Below are 25,479 nucleotides of genomic sequence, written 5' to 3' on the forward strand. Positions count from 1 at the left end.
ATAATGTTAGAATACACCACTCACTACTATATAATATTTGGTCTAGGAGGAAGAAAGAAATGTGAAAAAAACAGTATACAATTTAATAATTTGTGACTGTCTACTCTAAAGTAAAAATGTCCCTTTTTCCAGGGAAGGCTGTTGTCTTGCTGCACTTTTTGGCACAACTGATGAATGCTTGCTTTTTATTTTTAACACGCACCACTTTTTCTCCTAACAGACAGAAACTTGACTTCTAAGAACACGAGCAGGATCAAGTTCAAACCAGGTGAGAGCTCAGCTCGACCACAAGAAATGTGTCCAATTAATCGTCAGCACTAAGCACTTTTCCATTTTCAGTTAAACGTTTACTTTTATGACAAACTTGATTTTAATAAATGTGTTTACTTTTAATAAAGCTTTTAAACTTAAATAGACTCTGTGGTTTTTGGTCCTCCAGACTAGAGTGGATGAGCTAAAGGTTTTGCAATTTTTGCAAGCATGAGTCCGTGCCTCTGACATCATTGGGGAATAATCATCGGTGACTTTGGGAGCTAAATGACTCTGCCACACTATCTAGTCAGTAAGGAGATTGGGGGTTCAACTACAAAGTCTGTTATCACTGAGGTATGTGGAAAGTCTAACAGCACCTATTATAATTGATAAGCCAAGCAATGCATTATTTAGTGTCCATAGTTCTGTTGGTGCAGATTTGTCCCTGCAACAGTAGTAGAATGGATTGTCCTCCTATCCAAACCAAAAGTAAAGTAGTATCTTATTCTTTCTTGGTGGTCATTCACCTTTTTATTGTTGGCAATTGTCAAAGCATAAACATTTAGAAGACTTGAAAAGACATTATGGACAATCCCAGAGGACTGCACTCAGTGCATAGAGCTATTGCTGACTAGAATGGGAGTCCAATGGAATTGCCAAATGTGCAATCTTAGTTAGCTACACAGACAGACTAATAAGAATAATCTAGTAATAAAACACGGAGTCATAGTCGAGGCAGGATAAGAATTTAGATCCAGTCTACAAGAATATCAAAGACGATTTAGAAAAAATCAAATGAGGAACGCTGGGAAAAAATAAGTACTCTATATTAAAATTAAAACTTACTGGGGCCAGCAAAGGAGCCCTCGCCTGCCCGATCCTGGCCTGCATCCTCAACAGCACCCTCCTCCTCCTCCTGTGTCCTCCTCTTGCCCCTGGGGGAAGCTGATGTACAACATGAAAGAAAGAAAAACAGAAAACATGGATGATATTTGTCAACCAAATCAAACATTTCGAAAGAACTAACAAAATATTTTGGCGAAATAGCAAATAGACAACTATTCCACAGGATATATTATTGACCAATCTCATGTGGTCTACTACGTTATTAGTATTGCTTGATTTGCGGACCGTCGAATTGGAAACTTCTTATGTAACTCACTAAGCAAAGTACTAAAAAGGTTTGCCTAGGATTGGCAGGCAGCAGTCTGCAGTACGCAAAGTGACAGCCAAAGTCCATCGTGATTGCAGATCAGCAACAACACTAAAGTTTCCTACTACATTAACCAGTCATTAAAATACTCTAACTATCAATCCACCACCACTATTTCTTCTTATCGCCATGTGTACAAAGGAAGGACTGGACTTGAGTCTGTAGGGGCTGATTTAGAAGCCCCTTGCAGCTCTTTTGCTCCATTGTTGCTTGACTTTTGTGACGCAGCGGCAGCACAAAAGAGGCGCAATGGTGCGGCGTGTATTAACAACGTGACGCATATGGGAGATGCATCACGTTGTAAAGCCCTGCGCCATCAGGGGGCATTCCGGCGCAAGGGAGGGCGTTCCTGCGCAGGAACGCTTCCTAAAAGTGGCTGAGGGAAATCTACAAGATTTCAATCACTCACTTTAACGACAATGATGCATGACTCAAACCCTGCGCCTGCTTGAAGCAGACGTACGGCTTGACGCAGCATTGGGGAGATAGGGCACCCCAGAGCATTGATGGAGCTGCGCCATCGTTGTGATGCAACTCCAGCAATGCTCCGCCCTTACGGCACAGATGCGTAACGCTTTGGTGAGGTTTTGGGCCCATGGTGCGCCGCATTGTAAATACGGCGCACCATGGGTGATAGTGGCGTGGCGCACAATTACTGGCGCATCCCTGCTACTTTGCAGGGATGCGCCGGTAATTAAAAATCTGAACCTTAGTGTGTAGCATTACGCAGTTCTTTAAACTACACTCATACATAATTTCACAGGCCAATGAAATGAACACAAAATCGAAAACAAATAAGCATAGTAGCAACACTACTGAGAAGGAGAGCAGTGCACCTGAAATGCACAGAAGATTTTGAAATATAATTTACCTACAATGTAATGAGCAGCATTATTGCTCTTGGTAAAAAACAAAAATTTGCAATATAATAACACAGCAGGAGAAAACAGAGTAGTAAAGAAATAGCTACTACTACTCACCAAGCCCAAGGATTTCGAGGCCAAGCAGGTCGAGCAGATCTCGTTCACGGGTCAGGACATCCGTCCAGCGGTGGGTGGCCTGGTTGTAGGTGCGCCAGACCCGAGAGTGGTGGTACATGGCCCGGCACACCTTCTCCCACCGCTTCCGGCGCTCCCGCATCCCGTACCCGCCTCCGATTTTGCCGCCTGCCATTATGGTCCTGGGGAGGTGGCGCTGTACATAGAACACTAGTGCGGCCACCTCCTCCACGCTAAAGATCTCCCGTGGCATCACTAGCTCCCCCCTCAAACGCCCGCACGGGAGCAGGGCACGGGGTGCTGGACCCTTCCCCTTCTCGGGATGCTTCCCGGCTCCCTTCACCATGGTCTGGGCGGAAAGGAATAAAGAAAATAGAATAGGGAAGAGAAGAAAAGAAAAGAAAAGAGTTTAAAAAAAGTAGTTTAAAGTTAACCAAAAGTAGCAGTAAACACAAAAATATAGGGCTAGAAAAATAGAGGGATAGATAATAAGTAAAATAGATTTAAAAAAAACTTCAAACAAGCAAAGGATGGCAGAGATTTAGAGAAGATACAAAAAGCATGCCCAAAACCATAGCAATGAATGAGAAACAAGATGGCCGCGCCCGTTCACGACCGCGCGGGTAAGTTCGCGCAAGATGTTCCTCGCGAACACTCGCGAAATTGTACTGGCGAGCAGCACACTTTGCGAGATTACACTTCGCGCCCGGAAACGGAAATACGTCCTGCAAACAAGATGGCCGCGCCCTTGACCTACCGCGAGGGTAACTTTGCGCCTTGCGCTACAAGCGGCTCGCGAAAACGCACAAAACCTTGCGAACTAACACACCGCAAAAAAAGAAATCGCATATTCGCACAAATTCGCGGCTTCCGAATCCGATCTTGCGCGTGTTCGCGCCCCGCGAATCCCGCGAAATTGCAGAAAAACGAGTTTTGCAAAACTGAAAGCACTCGGCAGGTGCAAGAGTTCAAACTCATCATTAGTAACCATTCCCTGTAGTGCTTCCTGACTGGGGCCCCTCCAGAGTTCAGTTGCTAGTTGCAACAATTGTATGACCCTGCTCTGACCCTCACAGCAGGCTCATAGAATAGCTACAAGTAGGCCACAAAGGTCCTGGAAAAAAAAATTGCACTGCAACAGAAAGCAAATTACTGATAAGGAAGCAGGTGCCAGACCTGGAATTTTAAAACAGTGACACATTAATAAACTAACCCCAAATTAATTCATGTCAGTTGAAGCAGGGCAGGTGTGCTTGCTTTCCCCCCCCCATAATCTACAGTGATGATGAACCAGAGGGTGGCATTGATGTAACAGAGGGTGGCATGGGTGAAACAGAGGGTGGCAGTGGTGAAACAGAGGGTGCTGGGAGGCTGTGATGATGAACCAGACGTAGAAACAACATAGTCGCGACCGTTGCGAGCCAACAAGTAAGTTCGCAATTGCGAACTAGTACCAAACCCTCGCGAACTGGCAGAAACCCTTGCGAACACAAAAAAAAATCCGCAAATTTGCGAGTATTCGCGGATTGCGAGTTCGCAAATTCGCGAACGCCAGATTCGCAAAATTCGCCCATACTTAGTAATGTGTCCCTGGTGCCCAGGACTCCACGAGAAGAGTGAGAGCTGTTGACAAAAGTCCAGACAACTCGTTAGATTGCCTGACACTTTCCAAGCAAGAAGGTTCTAATTCCCTGAAAGGATTAGGTGGTGATCTTCTCCGTTTGCGTTTGAAACCAGACCTTTTGTTGCAGGAATTAGGAAGGGGATGTTGCAAGACAACTCCAAGGTTGTCGGAAACCATGCCTGAGAAGGCCAGAAGGGAGTTATCGGGACCAAGGAGCACTGGTCTTGTCTCACTTTCTGCAGAACCCTCTGGATCATGGCAAAGGGAGGGAAGGCATAAGCCTGAAGGTGAGACAAGGACTGGAGAAAGGCGTTCACAGCAAGAGCGCCCAGCTCCGGCATCCAGCAGAAGTAGTTCGGCAGTTGGAAAGTCAATCTGCTTTCAAATAGGTCTACATCGAAAGGACCCCAAAAATGAAACCGGGTGTTGAAAACGTTCACATCGAGTTTCCAATCGCTGAAGTCTAAAAGGAATCTCAAATTCCAATCTGCGGAAAGATTTGACTTTCCCGGGAGATATTCTGCCTTCAGGGACATTTTGTGTTCCAAACCAAACATCCAGAGTTTCTTGGCTAAATCGGAGAGGTCTGCTTATCTGGTCCCGCCAAGGCGGTTGATATAGGAGACTGCGGAGAGGTTGTCCATTTTGAGGACAACAGATCTGCCCTGCAGTGAATGTTTGAAGCTCATTAGGGCGTATAAACTGGCCGTAAGTTCCAAAAAATGTATATGGTGGGAGGATTCCGCATGAGACCAAACACCACCTGTGTTTTGGTCGAGGAGTCGAGCGCCCCAACCGTGAAGGCTGGCGTCTGACTCCAGGACAAAATCCAGAGTTGAGCCGAAGATGGCTCTTCCATTCCATGCATCCAAATTGTCCAACTACCAGGAGAGTTCCGACCTGCCTGCTGATCTAGGGTTACAAGGTCTCTGTACCAAAGACCACACCTCAGGATTTGGGCTTTTATTCTTCGGAGAGCACAGTAATTCAGTGGCCCTGGAAAGATGGCTTGAATAGAGGAAGAAAGTAAGCCCAGAAGCCTGGCTAATTCCCGAAGAGTTGGAGATTGTTGTTTTAGAACAAATCTGATCTCTTTCGAATCTTGGCGATCTTCTTGTTGGGAAGAAGAAGAAGGCACTTCGAGGTATCTACGGTGATCCCAAGGAATTCTAGAAATTTTGAGCGGGTAAGAATAGATTTTTCCCAATTTATAATGAACCCGAGACTCTCTATGAGATTCATGGTAGTCTTGAGGTCTTCCAAAAGTTGAGAGTGAAGTTGGGACATAATAAGGATATCGTCTAGATAGATAATTAATCGAATGCCTCTTTCTCTCAGGAGAGAGACAATAGTTCTCATGATCTTGGTGAAGCACCAAGGGGCGGATGAGAGCCCGAATGGGAGGGCCTGAAATTGAAAAAGATGATTGTCCCAGATGAATTGAATGAAGGGCTGGTGTTCTTCGGCCATAGGGATGGTAAAGTAAGCGTCCTTTAGATCTAGTTTGACCAACCAGTCTCCTTGTAGGAGGAGAAGGTGAATACCCTCCATTTTGAAGTGTCTGTAGACCAGATACTTGTTTAGCTCTCGTGGGTTTATAACCAGTCTCCAACCTTTTTCCTTTTATTGAACCAGGAAGAGAGTGCTGACGATTCTCATTAGAGACCATGGCCCTTCTACAATAGCGCCTTTTTGAAGCATTGAGGAGATTTCCTCCTTGACAATCTGTTGATGGTCTACCGAAAGAATCAAAGGTTTGGGCGTGTGTGTTTGGGAAGGAGGATCTATAAAGTCTATTTTGATACCCTGAACAGTCTCCAGAACCCACAGATCCTGGGTTAAAGATTTCCAAGCGTGATAAAAGTATTTGAGTCTGCCCCCGACCTTGGGAGGGGAAGAAGAAAGAGGAAGACTCTTGGAGGGTTGCTGTTGGGAGCTTAACAGGAGGAGTAACCTCTGTTTGGGGAGCCTCTGCTTCTTTGCGGGTAGAACTGTCGGTTAGAAGGGTAGGATCCTCTGGCTGATGATCCTCTGAAGGATGAGAAGGACGGTAGTTGCCTCGGCCGGAAGAACGGCCCCTTTTTCCAGCCTGTCCAAAAACATTACTGTTGAAGATACTCCTCATATTGCTCTGGGCCTTGTCTAGGGCAGTAAAGGTGGAAAAGTATTTTTCTATAGCTTTAATCATGTCCTCACAAAAAAGGAGGCCTTTGGGGTTTTGTGAGGGTTCTTTCTCAGCTAAATCACCCAATTTAGGATTGATTTTATTAAGGATGGTTTTCCTCCTTTCACTGTTGAAGCTTGAGTTTGTGGTACTAAGCAAAACAATGGCCCTTTGGCTCCAACCTCTGATGAGGTTGATGTCGAGAGGGGAGTTGGAGATATAGGAATCTTCAGCTTAAATTCAAAATCTTGGTGAGGGGGCCAAGAACGTCGAGGAGACGATCTAGGCAGTTCTTGAGGGCTCTTTCAAGGCCCTTCCTAGGGTTTTTACCTAGTTTGAATAAAAATGTTATAAGATCAGGGTCAAGGTTCGGGGTCTGACAGACCTTGTCTTGAATAGAGCGCCTCGGACATTCTGACCTAAGAGTGTTACGCGTTTCCCTCTCAAGAGAATTTCTGAGCCATCTGGTGATGAATTTTGAAACATATCTTGGGGAAACCATTTGGAACTATTGGGGTGGTAGATGTTGAGAGGGGAGAACATTTCTCCACCCAAGGGGTCAAGGATAGCATCTTTAGCAGAGTGGGAGGAGTCAAGCTCAAATTGATTTTTGAAGTCGAGATCTTCATCGTACAGGGCAAGGACAAACTCGTCATAGGGATTATGGAAGACTTCTTCTTCATCAGAGTCGGTACCTGCATCATCGTGAGCACTATTATAATTTGTGTCGCAAGGGACACCCATCAAGTTTGTGCCACTATGGACACCCATCCTATTTGTGTTGTGACACCTTCATCTTTTGATGCGTGAGGGCCTCCCAACAAGTCTGAGGTGCTGGGACCTCCCAAGTCAATTGAGGTTCCACGAAATCCCATAGTGCCTTTGCAGTGTTTGGACTTCTTACTGCTCTTGGTGTGTAAGACTTGAGGATCACGAGGAGAGGTGTAATCATGTTCAAGAAGAAAGGGTCTCTTAGATGACATAACCTCCTTTAGAGTGTCCATCATGCAGGACCTCATTTCTTTTTGCAGGAATTTTTTAAAAGAGTCACTTGTGTGATTAGGGGAACTGGCAATGGCATTGTCGGACTCCATGCCAGACATAACAGGCACTTAGAAAAGAAAGAAACTGTTGTTGGATATGGAGTTATGAAAAACAGGTAAGTAAGGGTTAGATTAACAAAAAAATATATAAGTGCCGAAGAGCTATTTATTTTTTCTTTTTATATATATATATATTTTTAGCTAGAGATATATAGATCAATAAACTGAAGAATCCTGGGTATATATTTATGACTTTAAAGTCAGGGCCAGTGAGGGTTAGAAAATGAGTAAAAGCTGTCTTCCCAAGAGAGTTTGTTTGCCCCTTTTTAATTTTTTTTTTGAAGAGTAACAGCAAAGAGCCTTAAAACATGCAAGTTGAAACAGTATCGGTGAGATCTCCGGCAGCAGCTGGGGAGCACGATGTAACTGACGCGCTCGAGCCAGCCGCTGCAGGAGGATTAGAGGAAAGGACGTAGGCAAGCTGGGGACGAGACGCCACCGCTGCCAAGGGCCATTCCTCGTTATAAAGGGGAAAGACGCGCTCACGAAGACGGAGCCAGCGAAACTTGGAAAGTGGCTCGAATAAATAAAAAACAATGGAAAGTAAGGGCGAAACAGGAATAAAGGAGGAGGCACTCTAAAGGTGGATCGCGGAAAGAGCGAGTGCGGGCCCACCCAAAAGAACTTCGGTGAGGAAGGGGGGAAGGGGTGGGATCGGACTCGACAACTGTAAATTGGAAGTCGAGGGAAGGGTTGTCGGAAAAACCGGAGATTCGGAATGAACAGAGAGGCAGTAAAGCACAATAAATAACAATCAGTATAAATAGCAATGAGTATCCATTAGTAATCAATATTAAAGATGTCGGGTAAAAGCATTTAGCATAATGGATAAAGATAAAGGAACATGTAGAAAGCAAGGTAAAGTAACTTATCTGCTTGCAAGCCGCATTAAAAAGAGGCAGCTCTGTTGTTGCTCATGACTTTTATTAGTTATTGTAACTGCATTCTAGAACTGTTTTGCTTATGATGTAAGTGCGGCTACTTGTGACTGCATAATGTAGCCTCCTGTCTTGTGATGAAATCTGAGTGAGATTCTTAAAGCAGATGTTTGGTCTAATGCAAGTGTTTTTTTCAGAGCAGAGTTTTATTTATTGCTGTTAGAGCATGCAAGCAATGTGGCTGTTCAGGGCTTTCAACATGGATAATGATAGTCTCCAATCTTGTAATCAAATGGCAATTCTACAATTATCATGAAGGGAGAATCTTGATTTCATTATTGACACAGAGGCTAGGATTATCCCACCCTCCTTTCCCAGGTGATAGTAAGACATTGGCAAATATTGTGAAAGATTGCATAGACAAATTAAAAGAAGATGGCAAGAGTGTTGGGCATCTTTTGATGTTTTATAAAAAATAAAGTGAGCATTTAAGTGAGTGTACGTTATGACTCTGTTTTGCATTTATTTTCAAACAATCTACAATAGGAGACTTCAAGAGAGATGGTGAGTAAAATGAAGGGCATAGTTCTGCAGTTCGTTGGATTTTTCATCACAACCTAAAAGAGGAAGAGAACATGCACGGGGCTTATACAGTCTGAGAATATTTATTTGTGTTTGAGATGAAGTGTTGAAGGTTGCTGCAGGGAGCAGAAATAAAAGATATTGTGGAAAATGCTAGCTAGCCTCTGTGTCTTTCATGAAACCTAGATTTTCTCTTCATCTTAATTTAAGAATAGCTATTTATGTTGTAATGTAGTGCTAGTTTTTCAGCACAGTGCAGTTCAACAATATATGCATGTACTGTAAGTGCCAGAAAATAGCTTGTATCTTTAATAAGACTCTCACCTTAAATCTAAGGCTCTAAATTGCAGTGTCAGATACACATTTTCTTCACATGGCCCTAGTTAGTTGATTACTCCTCCATCCATTCAAAACAATTTTTTCGTTTTTATTTTTAATGGAGTTTTTAGAAACAACACAACAAATTTCAAATAGTTTCTAATTTTGATCTCTGGGAGTCAGCCAAATGGGAGACTAACCTGGTGAGGTGAATTAATCTTCATTGAGCTTCTGTACATGCAGGGATTCCGCTGTGGTTTAGTGGCAACATTTTAATAACGGCAGACGGTGTTGACTCTGTTTTACTGTGAAAGAAAGGCAAATGTTTGTCTTCTGGGAATTATAAGTATATTTGGTATCTTTCTGATGGATAATTCTGACCTCAGATTCCTCACCTTTGGAATATCTAAGGCACCAGATCCGGAGATTTTTTTTAACAGTGCTCACACCTGCTTAGAGGTGGCTTTGGGTAACTTTGCAGTGATTCTGTACCTCCCCTGAAGTGATGGAGCAGAGACCCATGTAGGAGCTACCCATGTGCGCCAACATTGGTTCCTTTCTTTCTGTGCCTTCAGGCACTGATCCAGTGCTCCACTCCCAAGTGTGTTAGTCTACTGACGATTTTGAAATTCTTGTACAAAATTTGAGGGAACGATATCCCCACTGAAAACTATAGGCTTCAAGCTGTGTCGAGACTGCATGAAGCAGATTCTAGTCACTGACCCTCACAAGGTATGTCTCAGGTGCTTATGCTCTAAGTCATGCCCTCAGACACCCAAAGCCAATCTAAGGCTGGGAGGCAAAAAAACTGGTGCTAAGCCCAAGAAGCGGTCAGGGTCAAAGCGTATATCCTGCTTCTTCCTCAAGTCGCAGTCATTAGGCTGTTCCTGCGACAGGTCTGCTTCGCAGTAAGTTGAAATGGAAGTGCAGGCACAAACATGACGAAACAGAACTCTTCTCTATCCCATCACTTAAAATTGCACAAGAAGGCGTGAGGATGTCAATATCAAAATTGGACCTCTTTAAAATGTTGGGAATCCAAAGTGATTTTGTCGTCCCTGCATGTACCCAACTCCTTCAAGGAGACCATGCTGGAAATTCTTGGTGTGATTCCAGCTCCCTCTGGTGTGCATTCGGGCACCCTGGAGTCACAGGTTTCTCCAGGCCTGCCCCATATGTACTCTTTACAAAGTCTGTGTAGACTTCTACACCAGCGCCAATGCCTCTTGCACCAGTAGAAGACCTTGTCCTGACACAGATCTGTGACCGGAGTTGATGGCAGATTAAAGCCGATGTTTCGCTACAAAATTACTAAAGCACAACCAGTTGCCGCTACCAGTAGAAATGCCATTCCCTTTTTGGTTCGGATTCTGACTCCGCACAGACGGTATATATGACCCCTCAGGACACTGATGATGACGGGGATGGATTTTTCCCCGATCTCATTACACCAATGATGCACTGAGTCTACATCTGCAAATGTCAGTGTGCTAGATAACTTTTTTAAAAATATCTTGACTCACCACATAGACCACCAACACAGGAAAGTGCCTCTTTTTCAGTTGTAGTTCGCAGGAAAACAGACAACAGAACTGCAGTTGCCCACCATTGAGATAAAGATTAACGTTTATCGGCACTATTACTGCCATTCAGTGAATCCCTTAATGATGCACTTATGACTCTGTAGTACTAACCATGTTCAGGATTATGCCCACAATCAGTCAGCCCGTGGTTTGGAAATATGGATCTGTTCCTTGTGATCATGACGTTCTTACAAGGCACCCCGCTCTGCAGAGTTTGATCATGCAAGCCATAACAAGAAAGATCAAACCAAAATCTTTTCCAAACATTCTTCCAGATAGGGAATCCAAAAGAATTGATGTTTTCAGGAAAATAATGTTTTCATTAGCAAGCGCTTGGTCCTTAGGTCCAATAAGGCAGTTTTTGTATTAATCAGGTATACATATGCATTATGGGACATGGCCAGCAAAATCTTGCTGGCGGTTCCTGAGGACTAGGATGCATAATCCTGGTCACCATGGAGATTACTGGCTGCTTTGGTAGAGCTATTGACACTTGTCCTGTGCCTGTAAGGCATGCCTGGATGAGGCCAACCAAGTTTTCTTTTGCAAGTATCTCTAATGGGCACTCCCTGTAATAGACCCAAGCTCTAAGGAGGAAAGACAATGTTATTGCACAATCGTTGGGATTATTCAAAGCAATTTCTGCACCCATTCAGGGTTCACCCCAGAGAGCTAGCTTACACACAGTGCCAGCCCCTTCAGCTGGTTGTACAGTAACCAGCCCAGTTGTTTCAAGGCTATGGACGTGGCTCCTGTAGGAATCATACAGGCCAACAGGGACTGCAGTCTTCCAGTTCTTCTTCTCCAGCTGCAATGGCCACCAAGCCACATTACTTTGCCCTTTATAAATTGTGCCATATCCTGTCGGATGCAGGATCTGACAGTTCCTCCCCAGATGATTAGTCGTCACATCAGACAGATTGATCTTACAGATTGTTCAAAAGGGCCTTGTTGTTCCTTTATTTCCCTCCACACCCTACATTCCTCCCACACTTAAGTGAATTACAGAGGAAGACTCTGCAATCCTAATGCAGATGTTCAAACTTTTACTATGCAAGTGGGTCATCAAACCGGTATCAGACCCTGATAAAGAACAAGGATGCTAATTTCACTACTTCCTCATTCCAAAGAAGTAAATTGTGCCTCAATGTTTACACTGGATCTCTGCCCGTGGAATGCCCTTTAAGTAGAAGGACTACTTTGGAATGCTCATACTACCTCAGACTCTCTTTGCTGTGGTCTCAGGAGAATGGATGGTGTCCTTGGATTTGCTGGGTTCTTTTTTTCATATATACATCTCAGAGTCCCAAAAACATTACTTACGGTTCAGTGTGGGCCAAGACCATTTTCAGTTTGTTGTGCTCTCCTCAGCCCTTCAAATGTTTACAAAAATATGGTGGTGGTCGCTGCCCAACTTCCGACATCAGGCTGAACATAATTCGGTGGTTGGCTGCTAAAGATTGGGTTGCCACAGTCAGTCATAGGCCACCTCCAGATGGCGGCCAAACTTCTGGTGTCATTGGGTTTTCCCATCAACTAGAGGAAGTCCCACCTGTGTTCCATGCAAGTCTTCTATTCAGGATATGATTCTGATGTTTCGGGATCAGGCATGGATTTCAGTGAGGATGGCTCTGATGCTTCTTGGATCTTGGCCTTGTGTATCTCCTCACCCTCTGATCCCTGTGGCTCCAATATCAGGTCTGATTCCCTGACTTCATTAAAATTTCAAAGTAGACACCAGAGGTTCAGCATTGATGGCCTGTAGACACAAGTATGACATGCGTCCATCAAAGGTAGTCTGCTAATGGTCCTGGTGGACAACACTACCTCCATGTGCTCCTGTAAAAAGCTGGGCGCAGAGTAGTGTCCTGGATTCTGTACCAGGAGGCCCTATTCCTCTGGAGAAGGCTGCACCAGCAGAACATTTTTCTGATCGCCAGCTACCTCTCGGGGCTCTAAAAGACAGAGCAAACGATCTAAGCAGGTCAATGAGGAATGTCTTTGTTAAATCTGTTTACCTCATCAAGAGCTCACCCTCTCAGCATCTTTGCCAACAGAACTTTATTCTAAGGCATTTGTTAGGGGGCACATTCTGGCTGGATTGGAATTAGGGGATCCTGCATGTGTTCCTACCTCTTCCTCTACTACCTTGAGTTCTGAATAGAAACCGGATTAACCATGTCAAAGTCATTTTATTCACCCTGAACTGGACCAGGTGAGTGTGGTACCCAGAGTTCCTGAACGTGGAAGTTTTTCGACTTAGGGAAGACCACCTGTCTCAACAACAGAGCAGAGTCCTATGTCCTAGTCTTGGCAACCTACACCTCCATGCATGGAAATTGAATGGCGGCAACTGGATGCATGTGATTGCAACCTAGGTGGTTGATGTCATCCTTGCCACTATGCACCCTTCCACAAAGTCTATACATACAGGGTGCTGAGAAAAATGTTTTGCCTTGTGTGGTCCCCAAAATACTGACCCCTTACTGGCCTATCTTAGTGATGTTTGTTCTTTCGTTAGCATGGCACGGTCTTGAAGTAGGTACCATGTAGGGTTATCTGCAGGCACGTTCTGTGTTTACCAGACCAACTGTCTGTGTAAGTCAATGGTTAGATGTATTTTTATTAAGGGCTTGACCCATATGTTTGCCCCCAAACCTTTTGTGATCGTATTATATGCATGCCTTTCAGGCCTCTGCTCAACTTGTTTTCTTAACATTAAAAACAGCTTTATTTATTGCCATCATATCAGCACATCGCATGAGCGAACTTTAGATGGCGGTACAACCACCATACACCACCTTCTTTCCGGACAAGTTGATGTTAAGGACACGTGCAGCCTTTGTGCGCAAAGTTGGGACATCCTTCCACTTTAGCGTGTCGGTGATTGTGCCACCGTTTATTGCTTTGCCTTTCCTGTCAATGGAGTGGACTCCATTACCTTGATCTGAGTAGGGCATTTGTTTTAAATCGACTGCACAAAAGACAGTTGGGTGGATGATTAGCTCTTTGTTAGGGTTCATGCGTGAAGAAAGGTAAGTAGTCTAAAAGAGGATCCTCTTGAGTTGAAAAATCCTCTGAATCAAGATCTGCTACACACTAGCAAAGAAACAGCTGCAAGAAGGTCTGAGAGCCATTGCTACCAGGGTCAATTCTGCTGCAAAGGCATTGGTGTAAGAGGTACTTATTCTAATCATCAACCAGGCTGCAATTTGGATGTTGTTGCATACTTTTACTAAACACTACTCCCTTGGCAGCCAGTTCTGGTGGGAAAGTCACTTTGCATGCTCAGTTCTATACGACTTTTTGGTCTAAGTCCACTCCCCAGATCTTCCCCCTAAGGGAGGTAAAAGTGGTATGTTTTCTAAAGGTGAAGAATCTGTGGTTATAAGTATCCATCAGTAGAACAAGTTACTTAACTTCAGTAACGTCGTTTGTGACTCATACTAAATCTAACCCCTGATTTTTCACTGCTCTCTCATCACTTTGTTCTGTGGAGTGGCCTCTTTCATATGAAATGGTCCTAAATTAGAGATCACCACACTGCTGCCAACAATTTGTTCAACAGAATGAAAAATATGAATGAAATGAAATACACATACTGAGGTGGCACCTATATGCGGATCCACTTTATCACTTCAGGGGTAGGACTAGCATAAGGAGCACTGCTAAGAAAAAAATCTCTAAATCCAGGGTGGTGCATGAGGATATTTTTAAAGGTGAGGCAACTGCAATTAGAGTACCTACCAGAAAGAGCTTAACATGAGGTAAGTTAATTGTTCTTTGAGAACAGGTTCAAGAGAACAGAGCACTTCATAAGCATTCTGGCTCATCAATAAACCCTTAGTCATGGACCAGGTAAAGCACAAGAGTGCTTGTGCCCCCAACAAAGATGGCCTCCCACATTCTAGGGGACTATTATGGGAAGGATTGGTTCGGGAATACCGTGGGGCTTTGTGGCCAGGAGATGGTAGGCCTTTTTGATTAATTGTGAATACGATCACATATTAGCTGAATTCAGTTTCTGATGTCTCTTCGCCAATTTCAGCTGCCAAAGGTTAAATCTTCAAAATGCTTAACCCTTCATGCTTTTTGTCCCTTTTCGAGACTTCTTTCTCCAGCTTTCCTGTTACGCTCAACAATTCTATCAGTCTCTTTCTACTTTCTAGCTGGGTCTTTGAAAGTTGGTCTATCCAGCCCTGGACTATTCCCTCACCCCTTCCATTTAAGCAGAACTGGTGGTGAGGGGCACATGCTTCTTTGTCAGCAGGTTGAGTTGGGAAAGAAAGGGAGTGAGGGGCACAGAGAGACCCATAAAACGTGGCTGTGGGAAACTCACTCCCTAACCTTCAGAGTTAAGTAACCCTATCTGGTCATCGAGTGAGAGTAGGGTTCTGGAAAAGTCTTTCACCTTCCAGAAGCACACAGCCCATGTGGCAATAAGCCAGGCATTACGGCTGGGGTGGGAGCAGAAACGAGAATTTTTCTTTCTTTACATAGACCCCCTTAAATGGGTTTAATAGGAGGGGGTGGGAGAGGCGTTATCGGACATCTCCCCATCATGTCCCATGCTAATGACACCATATGGGCTAACCATCCTCGGCCTAGCAGTCAAAGAAAAAGCAGCTTCTGATGGATGAGGTATCTGATTTTATGTTGAATTCTTATTGATATGTGGGATAGAAATATCAAGTTATGTGTAAACTTGCAACGTTAAATTCTTTGTGTTTACGTTCTAGGGCACCAGTGTACTTTCACCCGGTTTACATATTGGATTAGTTATTGCTTTGGCAGTAATGATCTACAAAAAATCAACAACTGAACTCTTTGAGAGGCATCCATGTCTTTATACCTTGACTTTCGGATTCGTGTTTGCTAAAATCGCAAATAAACTTGTGGTAAGGACGAGCGGTTGCATTTCGATAATTGTTTAACAGCCTTGATGTATATGTCTGCTTGCGTTTTTATTCCCCTTGCTGACAATGGCAATGCTCTGTAAAGTGATGTAATGGTAATGTAAAATGGCTTCCATTTGCTAAACAAAGTATATTGTTGGTTTTTTCTTTTTTGGGGAATAGGGCACACAGAAATATTTAAAAGGTTCTTAAAATCTTTGTACAATGTAAGCTCACTGCAGTGTGTGAATATTTTTAGTGAGCATGATCTGCTCAAGCTTTTCTTTCTTCACCTCATTGTAAGCTGTAAAGAAGGTGCATGTATCTGCCTGTGATGCTGTGCGCATTATGAACTATGAACCTTATGCCTGTCACGTCCTATTAAAGCCGGCCTTCCTTTGTCCAGTGAGTGCATTAAGGAAAACATGAGAAGGGCTCATTCTGTAGTAGGGGATCTCTGTGTATAGTCATAATCTAGTGAATAGTCCCGCCCATGTGCGTGGACCCCGGAGCAATCAAAGATAATCTTTTAAGCTGTCTTCTGTGCAATCCTGCATAGACACTTAAGAGAAATTAAATCTTTGTACAATGTAAGCTCACTGCAGTGTGTGAATATTTTTAGTGAGCATGATCTGCTCATGCTTTTCTTTCTTCACCTCATTGTAAGCTGTAAAGAAGGTGCATGTATCTGCCCTTGATGCTGTGCGCATTATGAACTATGAACCTTATGCCTGTCACGTCCTATTAAAGCCGGCCTTCCTTTGCCCAGTGAGTGCTTTAAGGAAAATATGAGAAGGGCTCATTCTGTAGTAGGGGATCTCTATGTATAGTCATAATCTAGTGAATAGTCCCGCCCATGTGCGTGGACCCCGGAGCAATCCAAGATAATCTTTTAAGCTGTCTTCTGTGCAATCCTGCATAGACACTTACGAGAAAATTAAAGACAATAATGCAGCCTATACCTGCAAGGCTACACAGTCCAGTACTTCAACTAGAAATCCAAAGGATATTCCACCAATATCACATTTAACACAGTCTGCTAAGTTTCACCCATAGAGAAACTTCCCCTTCACAAAATCCTGGGAATGGTAGAGAGGAAGGAATGGACAGAAAAGCCCCCATAGCCTGCCATTATGTGTCTGGAAAAGGGATACCATGCCTTTAAGGAACTCTCCAGAGACCCTCGGTATCCCATGATGCACAGCAAACTCCTTTTACTTTCAGTTCTTTTTTCCGGCTCCTGCTAGCAGGACCCTGGAGCATTGAGCTCTCCCTTTTTGGGTGTTTTTTCAATTTTTTGGCACCTTCAAGTGTTTAGAGTGTTTCACTCGACGTCTGACTGCTCCTTCTTCCTTTTGCTGGAGTTTTCGGCCAGTTTTGCCCACTCTTCTGTCGAATATGCCAGCCCTGTTCGACAAGTGTCCTGAGTGTGCCAGGAAGAAGGCCAAATCAGATGCTCACAGAGTGGGTATCCTCTTTCTGCCATCCTCTCATGTCCCTGAAGACTGTGAGGTTTGTCAATTCTTCGCCAGGAGAACCCTCAGGGAAAGAGAGAAGATTTGTCTCCAAGGCTTGGAGGTCCGGAGACAACAGGAATCCGGTGGGTCTGGGCATGGAGGGTCTTCCTCTGCCCGGGCTCCCCAGTCAAGAACAGGCCAGGAAAAGGCACAGATCTCCGTGGACGTCGAGGACCTCGACGTCGGCGTTGAGAGGGATGTCTACTATCTGCACCCCTTCTCCCCAGGGCTCTGGGTCGAAGCGACATTGCCGTTCGACGTCGAGGGGACCGACGTCGAGACCTCGGACGAGGTAGACGTCGAGGACTACATCAACGTCGAGACGCCATCGACGTCGAACTGGGTCCAAGAGGCACCGGCGCTCACCGCCGAGGCGACACCGCCGTCGAGGTCTACTCTATGTTCGACGTCGAAGAGAAGAGAGTCAACGTTGAGGGATGCATCGTCGTCGAGGCGTTCGACGTCGAAGAAGGGATCGACGTAGAGGAAGGAGAAATCGACGTCCCAGGGCAGATCAAGGGCCAGGACTGGGTCCTCTACCTCAGTCCTCAGTGGTCAGCCTATCGTCCGCATACACGAGCCCCCGGTCGCGGCGGCGCTGGCGCTCGTCTGGAAGAAGATCGGCCTCAAGGGCATCCTCGTCAAGGCCTGCGCAAAAGAAGAGGGGGGTGATTAGATCTTTAGAACACTCTCAGACCTATTCGCCATCCAGGCCCCGGACGCCTACGTCTCCTCCTCCGTTGCCTAAGGAGAATCCTTCTCCGACTCCTCCTCCTCCTCATCGTCCTTCTCCTCCACCACCACTGCCTCTTCCACGTTAGGTGTCTCTGCCGTGCTTTCCGTCGCCCCCCCACGGGGACTCCATGGCCTAGAGGTCCGGTTCTGCCTCCGCAGCTTCCGCCTCCTGTCCGGCCAGTGGAACGCCTGAGGCCTAGGTGGTCTAGATCAAGGTCCGGAAGGGGACACCGGTCAAGGAGTGACCGTCGCTCTTCAAGACGGTCCAGAAATCATCACCGTAGGGGCAGTTCAAGGTCCCTTCATACGGGTTCTTCCAGTGGCCAGGAATATTCGCCCACCTTCCTGGATTCACCCGTTACAAGGGTTTCTCCGATTGATGACATTGTGTCATTTCAGGAGGTGTTATTGAGAGGGGCAGCGAAGCTGGGGATTACTCTGACGGTCCCCACACCTTCAACATCTGTGATTTTCGAGACCTTACACAAGCGGCAGTTGTCTCGACCCTTACTGCCCTTGGTGCCAGGGCTGGAGAAGCTGGCTATGGAGCTCTTTGTGACTCCGGCGTCGACGAAATCTGCTCCTTCCCGGCAGCAGAAGAAGTACAGACCTCCAGACTCCGATCGGCGTTCCTTAGATCGGACCCGGTGCCGGACTCAGTGATCGTCACTGCAGCTAGAAAGCAGCACTCTACTGCCCATCCTCTACAGTGCCTCCAGACAAAGAGAGCTGTATGATGGATTCAGCGGGAAGAAAAGTATGCGGTACGGCGGCTACGTCAATGAAAGCCGCAAGTGCTGCGGCTCTCCTGGGTCGGTATGACCGGTCTCTATGGGAGTCCCTACAACAGTTTCTGGAGCACCTTCCTAGCCACAAGAGGGAGGTCTTCCAGGAAATCATAAACGAGGGCATGATGGTATCCAACCAGGTGATTGCCTCGGCTGCAGATTTCTCTCTCCTTGCGGCTCATGGATACTACCACTGGATTAATCTGAGGCGTCACGCCTGGTTGCGCCTGACTTCGCTAAAACCGGAGGCGCAGCAGAGAGTCGCCAACCTGCCGTTCTCTGGTGCTACGCTCTTTGGAAAGCATGCGGATGAGGAGATGGCCCGCATGAAGGCAGAGGCTGAAACCCTGACGGCCTTCGGGTTAGAAAAGCTGAAAGAACAGAAGAAGACCTTCCGTCCCTTCCAGAGACGTTTCGGTGCCCAGGGAAGAGGGCAAGGTTGTCAAGCTGGGCAGCAGCAACAACAGCAACAACAGCAGCAGCAGTACCAGCGGCGCCCATTCCAAAAGCACCAGAGGGGTAGAGGCGGCCAGCAGTCCTCCTCGACGCCTAAAGGCCCAGCAGGGTCTAGGCCCTGAGGTGCTACTTCCCCCTCATCTGTTACCTGCTCCATTGGGGGGTAACATGCAAAATCACTTGGCAGATTGGAGAAAAATTACTCAGGACAAGTGGGTGCTGAATATTGTTTTCAATGGATACAGTCTTTGTTTCGTCAGCCCGCCTCCAGCGATTCTACTGGTTTGCTCGCAGTTCCAACTGCGCGAGCTCCAAGTGGAGGCTGATACCCTGTTAAGAAAAAAGGCGATAGAAGATGTCCCTCTGTCTCAAAGGGGAAGGGTCTTTACTCACGGTTCGGGCCCATTCTGGATTTGCGACAAGCAAACAAATGGATTCGCAGAGAAAAGTTTTGCATGTTGTCTTTGCACCAGATTTATCCTCAGCTGCAAAGGGGAGACTGGCTTTGCGTAATAGATCTGCAAGATGCGTACTTCCATGTGCCCATTGCACGGAAACACCGGAAGTTCCTGCGGTTCCTGATCGGCACCAATTACTATCAATACACCGTACTACTGTTTGGACTGAAGTCTGCTCCCAGGCTTTCTCAAAGTGCATGGCGGTGGTGGCAACGCACCAGAGAAAAAACAAGGTGTTTGTCTATCTGTACCTGGACGACTGGCTGATCAAAGCCTCCACCTTCCAGGAAGCGCAATTGCGGCCGTTCTGCTGAAACAACTGGGGTTGCACATAAACATGTCCAAGTCTGTTCCGACTCCTGTCCAGTGCCTGCAGTACTTGGGAGCCTCCATCGATACTCTTTCAGCAAGCGTGTCTCCTTCGGAGGAGAGACGCTTATCGATCCTTCGGAAGGCTCAGGCTCTCATAGCTGTTCCATCTACGACAGTGAGGACGGTGTCGTCTCTACTGGGGTCGATGGCCTCTTGCATCTTCCTCACGCCACATGCACGGCTCCACATGAGGCCGCTGCAAGAATGTCTGGATGACCAGTGGGACCAGAAGTGGGGGAGCTGGGACGACAGGATCAGGCTGTCCCTTCACGCCCTACAGTCCGTGAAATGGTGGTGTTCAGCGGAGAATCTCCTTAAGGGGGTTCCATTCCACAAGGACATTCCGAGTCAGACTATTGTCACGGATGCTTCTCTCCTCGGCTGGGGAGCGCATTCAGACCAGCTGCAGAATCCACATACCACATCAATTTCCTGGAACTCACAGCGGTTCACTTGGCACTGAAGATCTTTCATCCGTCCTTCCAGACCAACTCCTTGCTTGTGCAGACGGACAATACGACCACAATGTATTACCTCAACAAGCAGGGGGGCTCGAGATAGCGCACCCTGTCACTGGAAGCGCAGGCGATCTGGCATTGGCTGCTAGCCAGAGGACTGACGATAACGCCACCCATCTGCCAGGTGTGCAGAATGCTCAGGCGGACGCACTTAGCAGGCTCGTGCAAGAAAACCACGAGTGGGTTCTGAACGACAAGGTACTAGAAGACATCTTCGAGAGGTGGGGCACTCCAGACGTAGATGTGTGCGCCACCGCCGAAAACAGAAAATGCCGAGACTTCGCCTCCAGGTATTACCAACCGGGGACTCTGGGGAATGCGCTATGGATCAGCTGGTCTCACAGCTTTCTGTACGCTTTTCCACCCATTCCCCTGATTCCGGCGGTGCTCATCAAGCTGTCCCGGTCCAGATCACGGATGATCCTCATTGCTCCGAAGTGGCCCGACAGTGGTGGTTCACGGATCTGCTCCAGCGGTCTCTTCAGCCTCATCTGCGACTGCCGTGTCGGCCGGACCTTCTCACGAAGTTCGGGGGGCAGATGGTGCATCCCAACCTCTCATCGTTGAGTTTGGCGGCTTGGCTCCTGAGATAGTGCAATATGGACACCTGAATCTGCCTGAGGATTGCATGAACATTCTCAAGGAGGCTAAGCGGCCTCCCACTAGGACGTCTTATGCCTACAAGTGGAAGAGGTTCTGCATCTGGTGTACTTCCAAGTACTACGATCCTACGACCTACAAGGAAGATGTTGTCCTTCCATATCTCTTGCATTTGGCTCAGTCTGGCCTTAATTTTCAATCTATTACGGTTCAACTCTCAGTGTTAACTGCGTACACGAAATGTCCTTCACAGACTTCCTTCTTCCAGGTCCCTGTGATTAAGGATTTTTTGGAAGGATTGAAGAAAGTGTTTCCTCCTGTTCGGAGTCCTTCACCTTCCTGGGAGTTGAATGTGGTGCTGTCCAGATTGATGAAGGAACCTTTTGAACCCATTCATAAGGCTTCACTGCAGCACTTATCATGGAAGGTGGCTTTCCTTGTGGCCATTACATCGGCCCGAAGGGTGAGTGAGATTCAGGCATTATGTGTCAAGAGGAGTACCCCCTCTGGGCCAGAAAGAATTAATACTAAGAAGAAATTCCTTCAGTATCAGGAGCTTAAGGCTTTGGTTCTAGCAAAAGATTGCCCCAACCTTTTTATATTGGACAGTCATAGTCCTTATAGAAGACCCCTCACTCACCAACCTAGTTGGTGACATGCTTCATCATCGGGGTCCCACCCCATAGGCCGAGTGCCTACAGGGTGTGCTGCGACACCTGATTACAGTGGAGCGGGTTTTTTTGATTTTTATATGTGCGAATAGTATTTATAAAAAGTGTGTTAAAAAGGGTTCAAGTCTACTCACACCAAGAATTTATTCTGGAGTGCTCGGACCCTATTAAAAATATGTTGCACCAGTGCCTATTTAGGAAGGGTTAGGTGCTACGAGACGTGTGAAAAAGAATAAATAGCGTAGTGTGCTATGTGAATTTATTTACAAATTAAAATAGGTCTACATGTTTCAACCATTGATCGTATTAGGTGGTTTTCGTCAGGACCGTGTTGTTTGGAAGGGGTGGTACACACACGCTAAAAAGTGTCCAGTCCTCATCCAACTGCAGACCATAAATAGTGGTCTGGTGTTAAAAAAGTGCTTTTTCCTGGATTCAGGAGAAAAACCTGTGGGAATAAAAACATATAAAAAAACATATAAAAGGTTGGGTAAACGTACTGGGGATCACAATACAAGGGTACAACTATTTGTAGTTATTGTGCTAGGTGAGTACTCAAGTGATAGTCAAACACCTCGCTTTTCAAGTCGTACCCGTGGGCTGTCTGTGGTGATTGACAGCAGTGCTCAGGCGGAGTTTACCGGAGCATATATGTGTTGAGAGTGGACTCAGCAACTAGTTGAATACACTCGTTTATTGGTACACGTGACTGAGGGAAGGGGGGTGTGGGAGAGCAATCGCTATCTATAGTGCGGCGTTTCAACACGCCCAAGCATTTCTGACCGGACTATAAGATTTTGCATCAATTCACAACATCAATCATTTTGGGGTTGTTTTTGGCTTACACTTGAAGCTGCGATTTGCGCTTCATGGGCATCGAGTTGGCCAAGACTGCAGGTATCCGTTACCTAAAGAATTGCGGCAAATCGAAAAGTTTGTATCTCGTGATACTGTAGTAGCAGATGGGCATGTACTGCTACAACACGCGATATTCGCGTCTTGGTTCTGAGGGGCAAGGCACTTACTTGCGGCTTCTGCTCGTCAGGCCTCACAACCTACTTGGTTCTGCACTCGAAAACTGCCCTGTGGAGTACCCTGTAGCGGTACCGGCATCTAGAAGTAGACAGACCGTTACTTCCTGGATGGGCGGTACTCCGTTCGGGGGGTTTGTCGTGAGCCAATCAGTGCGCGGCTCTGGGGTGGTGACCGATGACGCTGTGTGTGACGTTTTTCGGTCACGTGGCTCACAGCGTTATTTCGGTTACCTTGGTAATGAAAACGCGGACGGCGCTCAGAGGCGGGTCACGTATTCAGAAAGGGAAACAGAAATTTAAGAAGCTTCGTATGCTCGAGGCATTTGTATAAACAGGAACAGAGGTATCAGATTACACAGGACATGTACCCATAATAGGTCCACACGTTTAAGTTGTTAATTTGGATATTAATAACATAGTGTAAATTTGGGATTTTCAAAACTTCCAGGACAGGTTAGATTTGCGTACACCTTATATTGCTATTTTAAATATGCAATCGTAGTGTGATCTTGTGATTTTTCATAATTTGTAAAACAAGTTTGGAAACATAATAAGGATTGTTTTCACGCCATATTACAGGGGGGTATGTATTACCCCATTACTGAGTTCCATGGGATGTTATCGTTGAGCCCGTTTGTGTGGGTGGCAAGCCTGTAAACCCACCTTTGTTCCTTCTCAAAAAGGCGTTGGTTTATATTGTTTCCTGGTCTTATTTGTTCTATCACTGTCCAGCGAATGTCGTCAGCATTGTGGTTAGCCGACTGGAAATGTTCAGTAAGCTTTGTATTTGTCTTTTTGCACCTGATGGTGCTTCTATGCTCACCAATGCGTGTCTTAATTTTTCTGCCAGTCATACCCACATATCTAAGGTCACAAGGACATGTTAATAGATAGACTACGTTTTCACTATTGCAGTTTGTATGTCCCCTGAGTGTCCATACTTTGTTGGGTTCCAGTTGTAATGTTTTCACATTGTTGGTGAACGGGCATACGCTGCAATTTCCGCATTTATAGTGTCCTGTCACTTTAGGCAGACCCCATGTGTTCAAAACAGACTCAGTTTCTGTTGCGATTATTTTTGGTCTGGTATTCACAACTGCATCTCTGATGCTCCTCGCTCTTTTATATGAAAGGAGGGGCTTTTCCCAATGTAAGTTTCCAGTGTTGAGGATATTCCAATGTTTTCCTATGATTTTTGTTACCTCATCGGAAATTGTATTGTATGTTGTGACACATGTTAATGGAGGTTCCTCTTCTGTTCTGGTTGTATCCTCTAGGAGGGCCGCACGGTGTTGATTGCGGGCCCGTTTTTGGCTTTTGTTCAGGATTTTGTTGGGGTAACCCCGATTTTTCAATTTCTTTGTGAGATCCTGTGCCTGGTGCTTGTAATCATCAAGTTCGCTGCAGTTTCTGCGTAATCGTAGGTACTGCCCATATGGCAAGTTTTCACGGAGCGGTCTAGGGTGAAAGCTTTCAAAACGGAGCAGGTTGTTTTTGGCTGTGGGTTTGTAATGAGTGGCAGTTGTTAGTTTACCATTGGTTTTCGTTATAGTGAGGTCCAGGAAGATCAGTGAGTTTGGGTCTTTTACAATAGTGAATTTTAAATGTTCATCTCTTGTATTGATCCAATTGAAGAAGCTTAATAGTGTATCTTCACTACCTTTCCAGATAGTCAGAACATCGTCTATATATCTTCTCCACAGTAAGATATTAGAACTGTAGGGGTTTTGCTGACTCAGGATGTACTTCTCTTCAAAATCGTAGACGTACAAACCCGCTACACTAGGAGCAAATGTACTGCCCATAGATGTCCCCCCTATTTGGAGAAAGATCCTGTCCTCGTATTGAAAATAGTTTTTCTTCAGGGCCAGTCTTGCACACTCTAAGATAAATTCTCTTGGGGTTCTTGAGGTCCAGTCTTCTTTTTCAAGAGCCCTCTTGAGTACCTCTAACGTGGCGTCTTGAGGAATGCTTGTATATAAGCTCTCAATGTCAAAGCTAACCAAGATGGTGTCATCATCTACGGTTAGCTGATCAAGGAGGCGTAATACACTTTTTGTATCCCGCAAATATGTGCTGGTTTTTTGGACCATTGTTTTGAAGAAGACATCGCAAAAACAAGATAGGGGTTCCAATAATGAACCAATACCAGAGACTATGGGTCTCCCTGGTGGTGGAATTTTGTTTTTGTGTAATTTGGGCAGCGTATAGAAGTATGGGATCTTGCCTTCACTTTTACAGAGAAAGTCCGCCTCTTGTTTGGAGAGGTAGCCTTCTGCTTCCCCATGTTCCACTAATGATATTATCTCTCCTCTGAGGTCCTCTGTGGGGTCCATCGGTAGTCTTCGGTAGTTCAAGGGATCATCCAGTAATCTAAGGCATTCTGTCTGGTAGGCCAATTTATCCTGGATGACTATCCCTCCGCCCTTATCCGCTGGTTTAATGATAATGGTGTCGGAGTTTTGAAGATTTTTCAGTGCAATATTTTCATTTCTGGTGAGATTCATGAAAGGTTTTTTTGGGGATGTTTTTTCTACCTCATTGAAAACGGCCTGTTCAAAAGTAGAGATTTCCACAGGAACCGTGTGAGGTGGTGGTGTAAATGTGGACTTGTTTCGAAGTCCTGTTTCATTTAGATCAGTGCTTTCCTCTGTTGGGGTCCTCTTTTCAAAAAAAGCTTTTAATCTCAGTTTCCTAAAAAAGGAAGCTAATTCGCAATG

General features: G+C 45.7%; 1 protein-coding gene across 4 annotated transcripts in view; it reads left to right on the top strand.

Moving 5' to 3' along the window:
* Positions 1–25,479, top strand: part of CHPT1 (choline phosphotransferase 1) — a 492,288-nt gene that overhangs the window by 212,542 nt on the left and 254,267 nt on the right. For all 4 annotated transcript variants that reach the window (XR_015295551.1, XM_086919155.1, XM_086919153.1 and 1 more), the window contains exon 6: positions 15,455–15,613. Coding sequence is in view for 3 of the 4 variants with exons in the window: in XM_086919155.1 (XP_086775281.1) it covers positions 15,455–15,613 (159 nt within the window). In the remaining variant the exon portion in view is untranslated. The remainder of the gene's footprint in view (positions 1–15,454; positions 15,614–25,479) is intronic.

The sequence above is a fragment of the Lissotriton vulgaris genome, chromosome 1_1, assembly GCF_964263255.1.
Source record: "Lissotriton vulgaris chromosome 1_1, aLisVul1.2, whole genome shotgun sequence".
NCBI lineage: Eukaryota > Metazoa > Chordata > Amphibia > Caudata > Salamandridae > Lissotriton > Lissotriton vulgaris.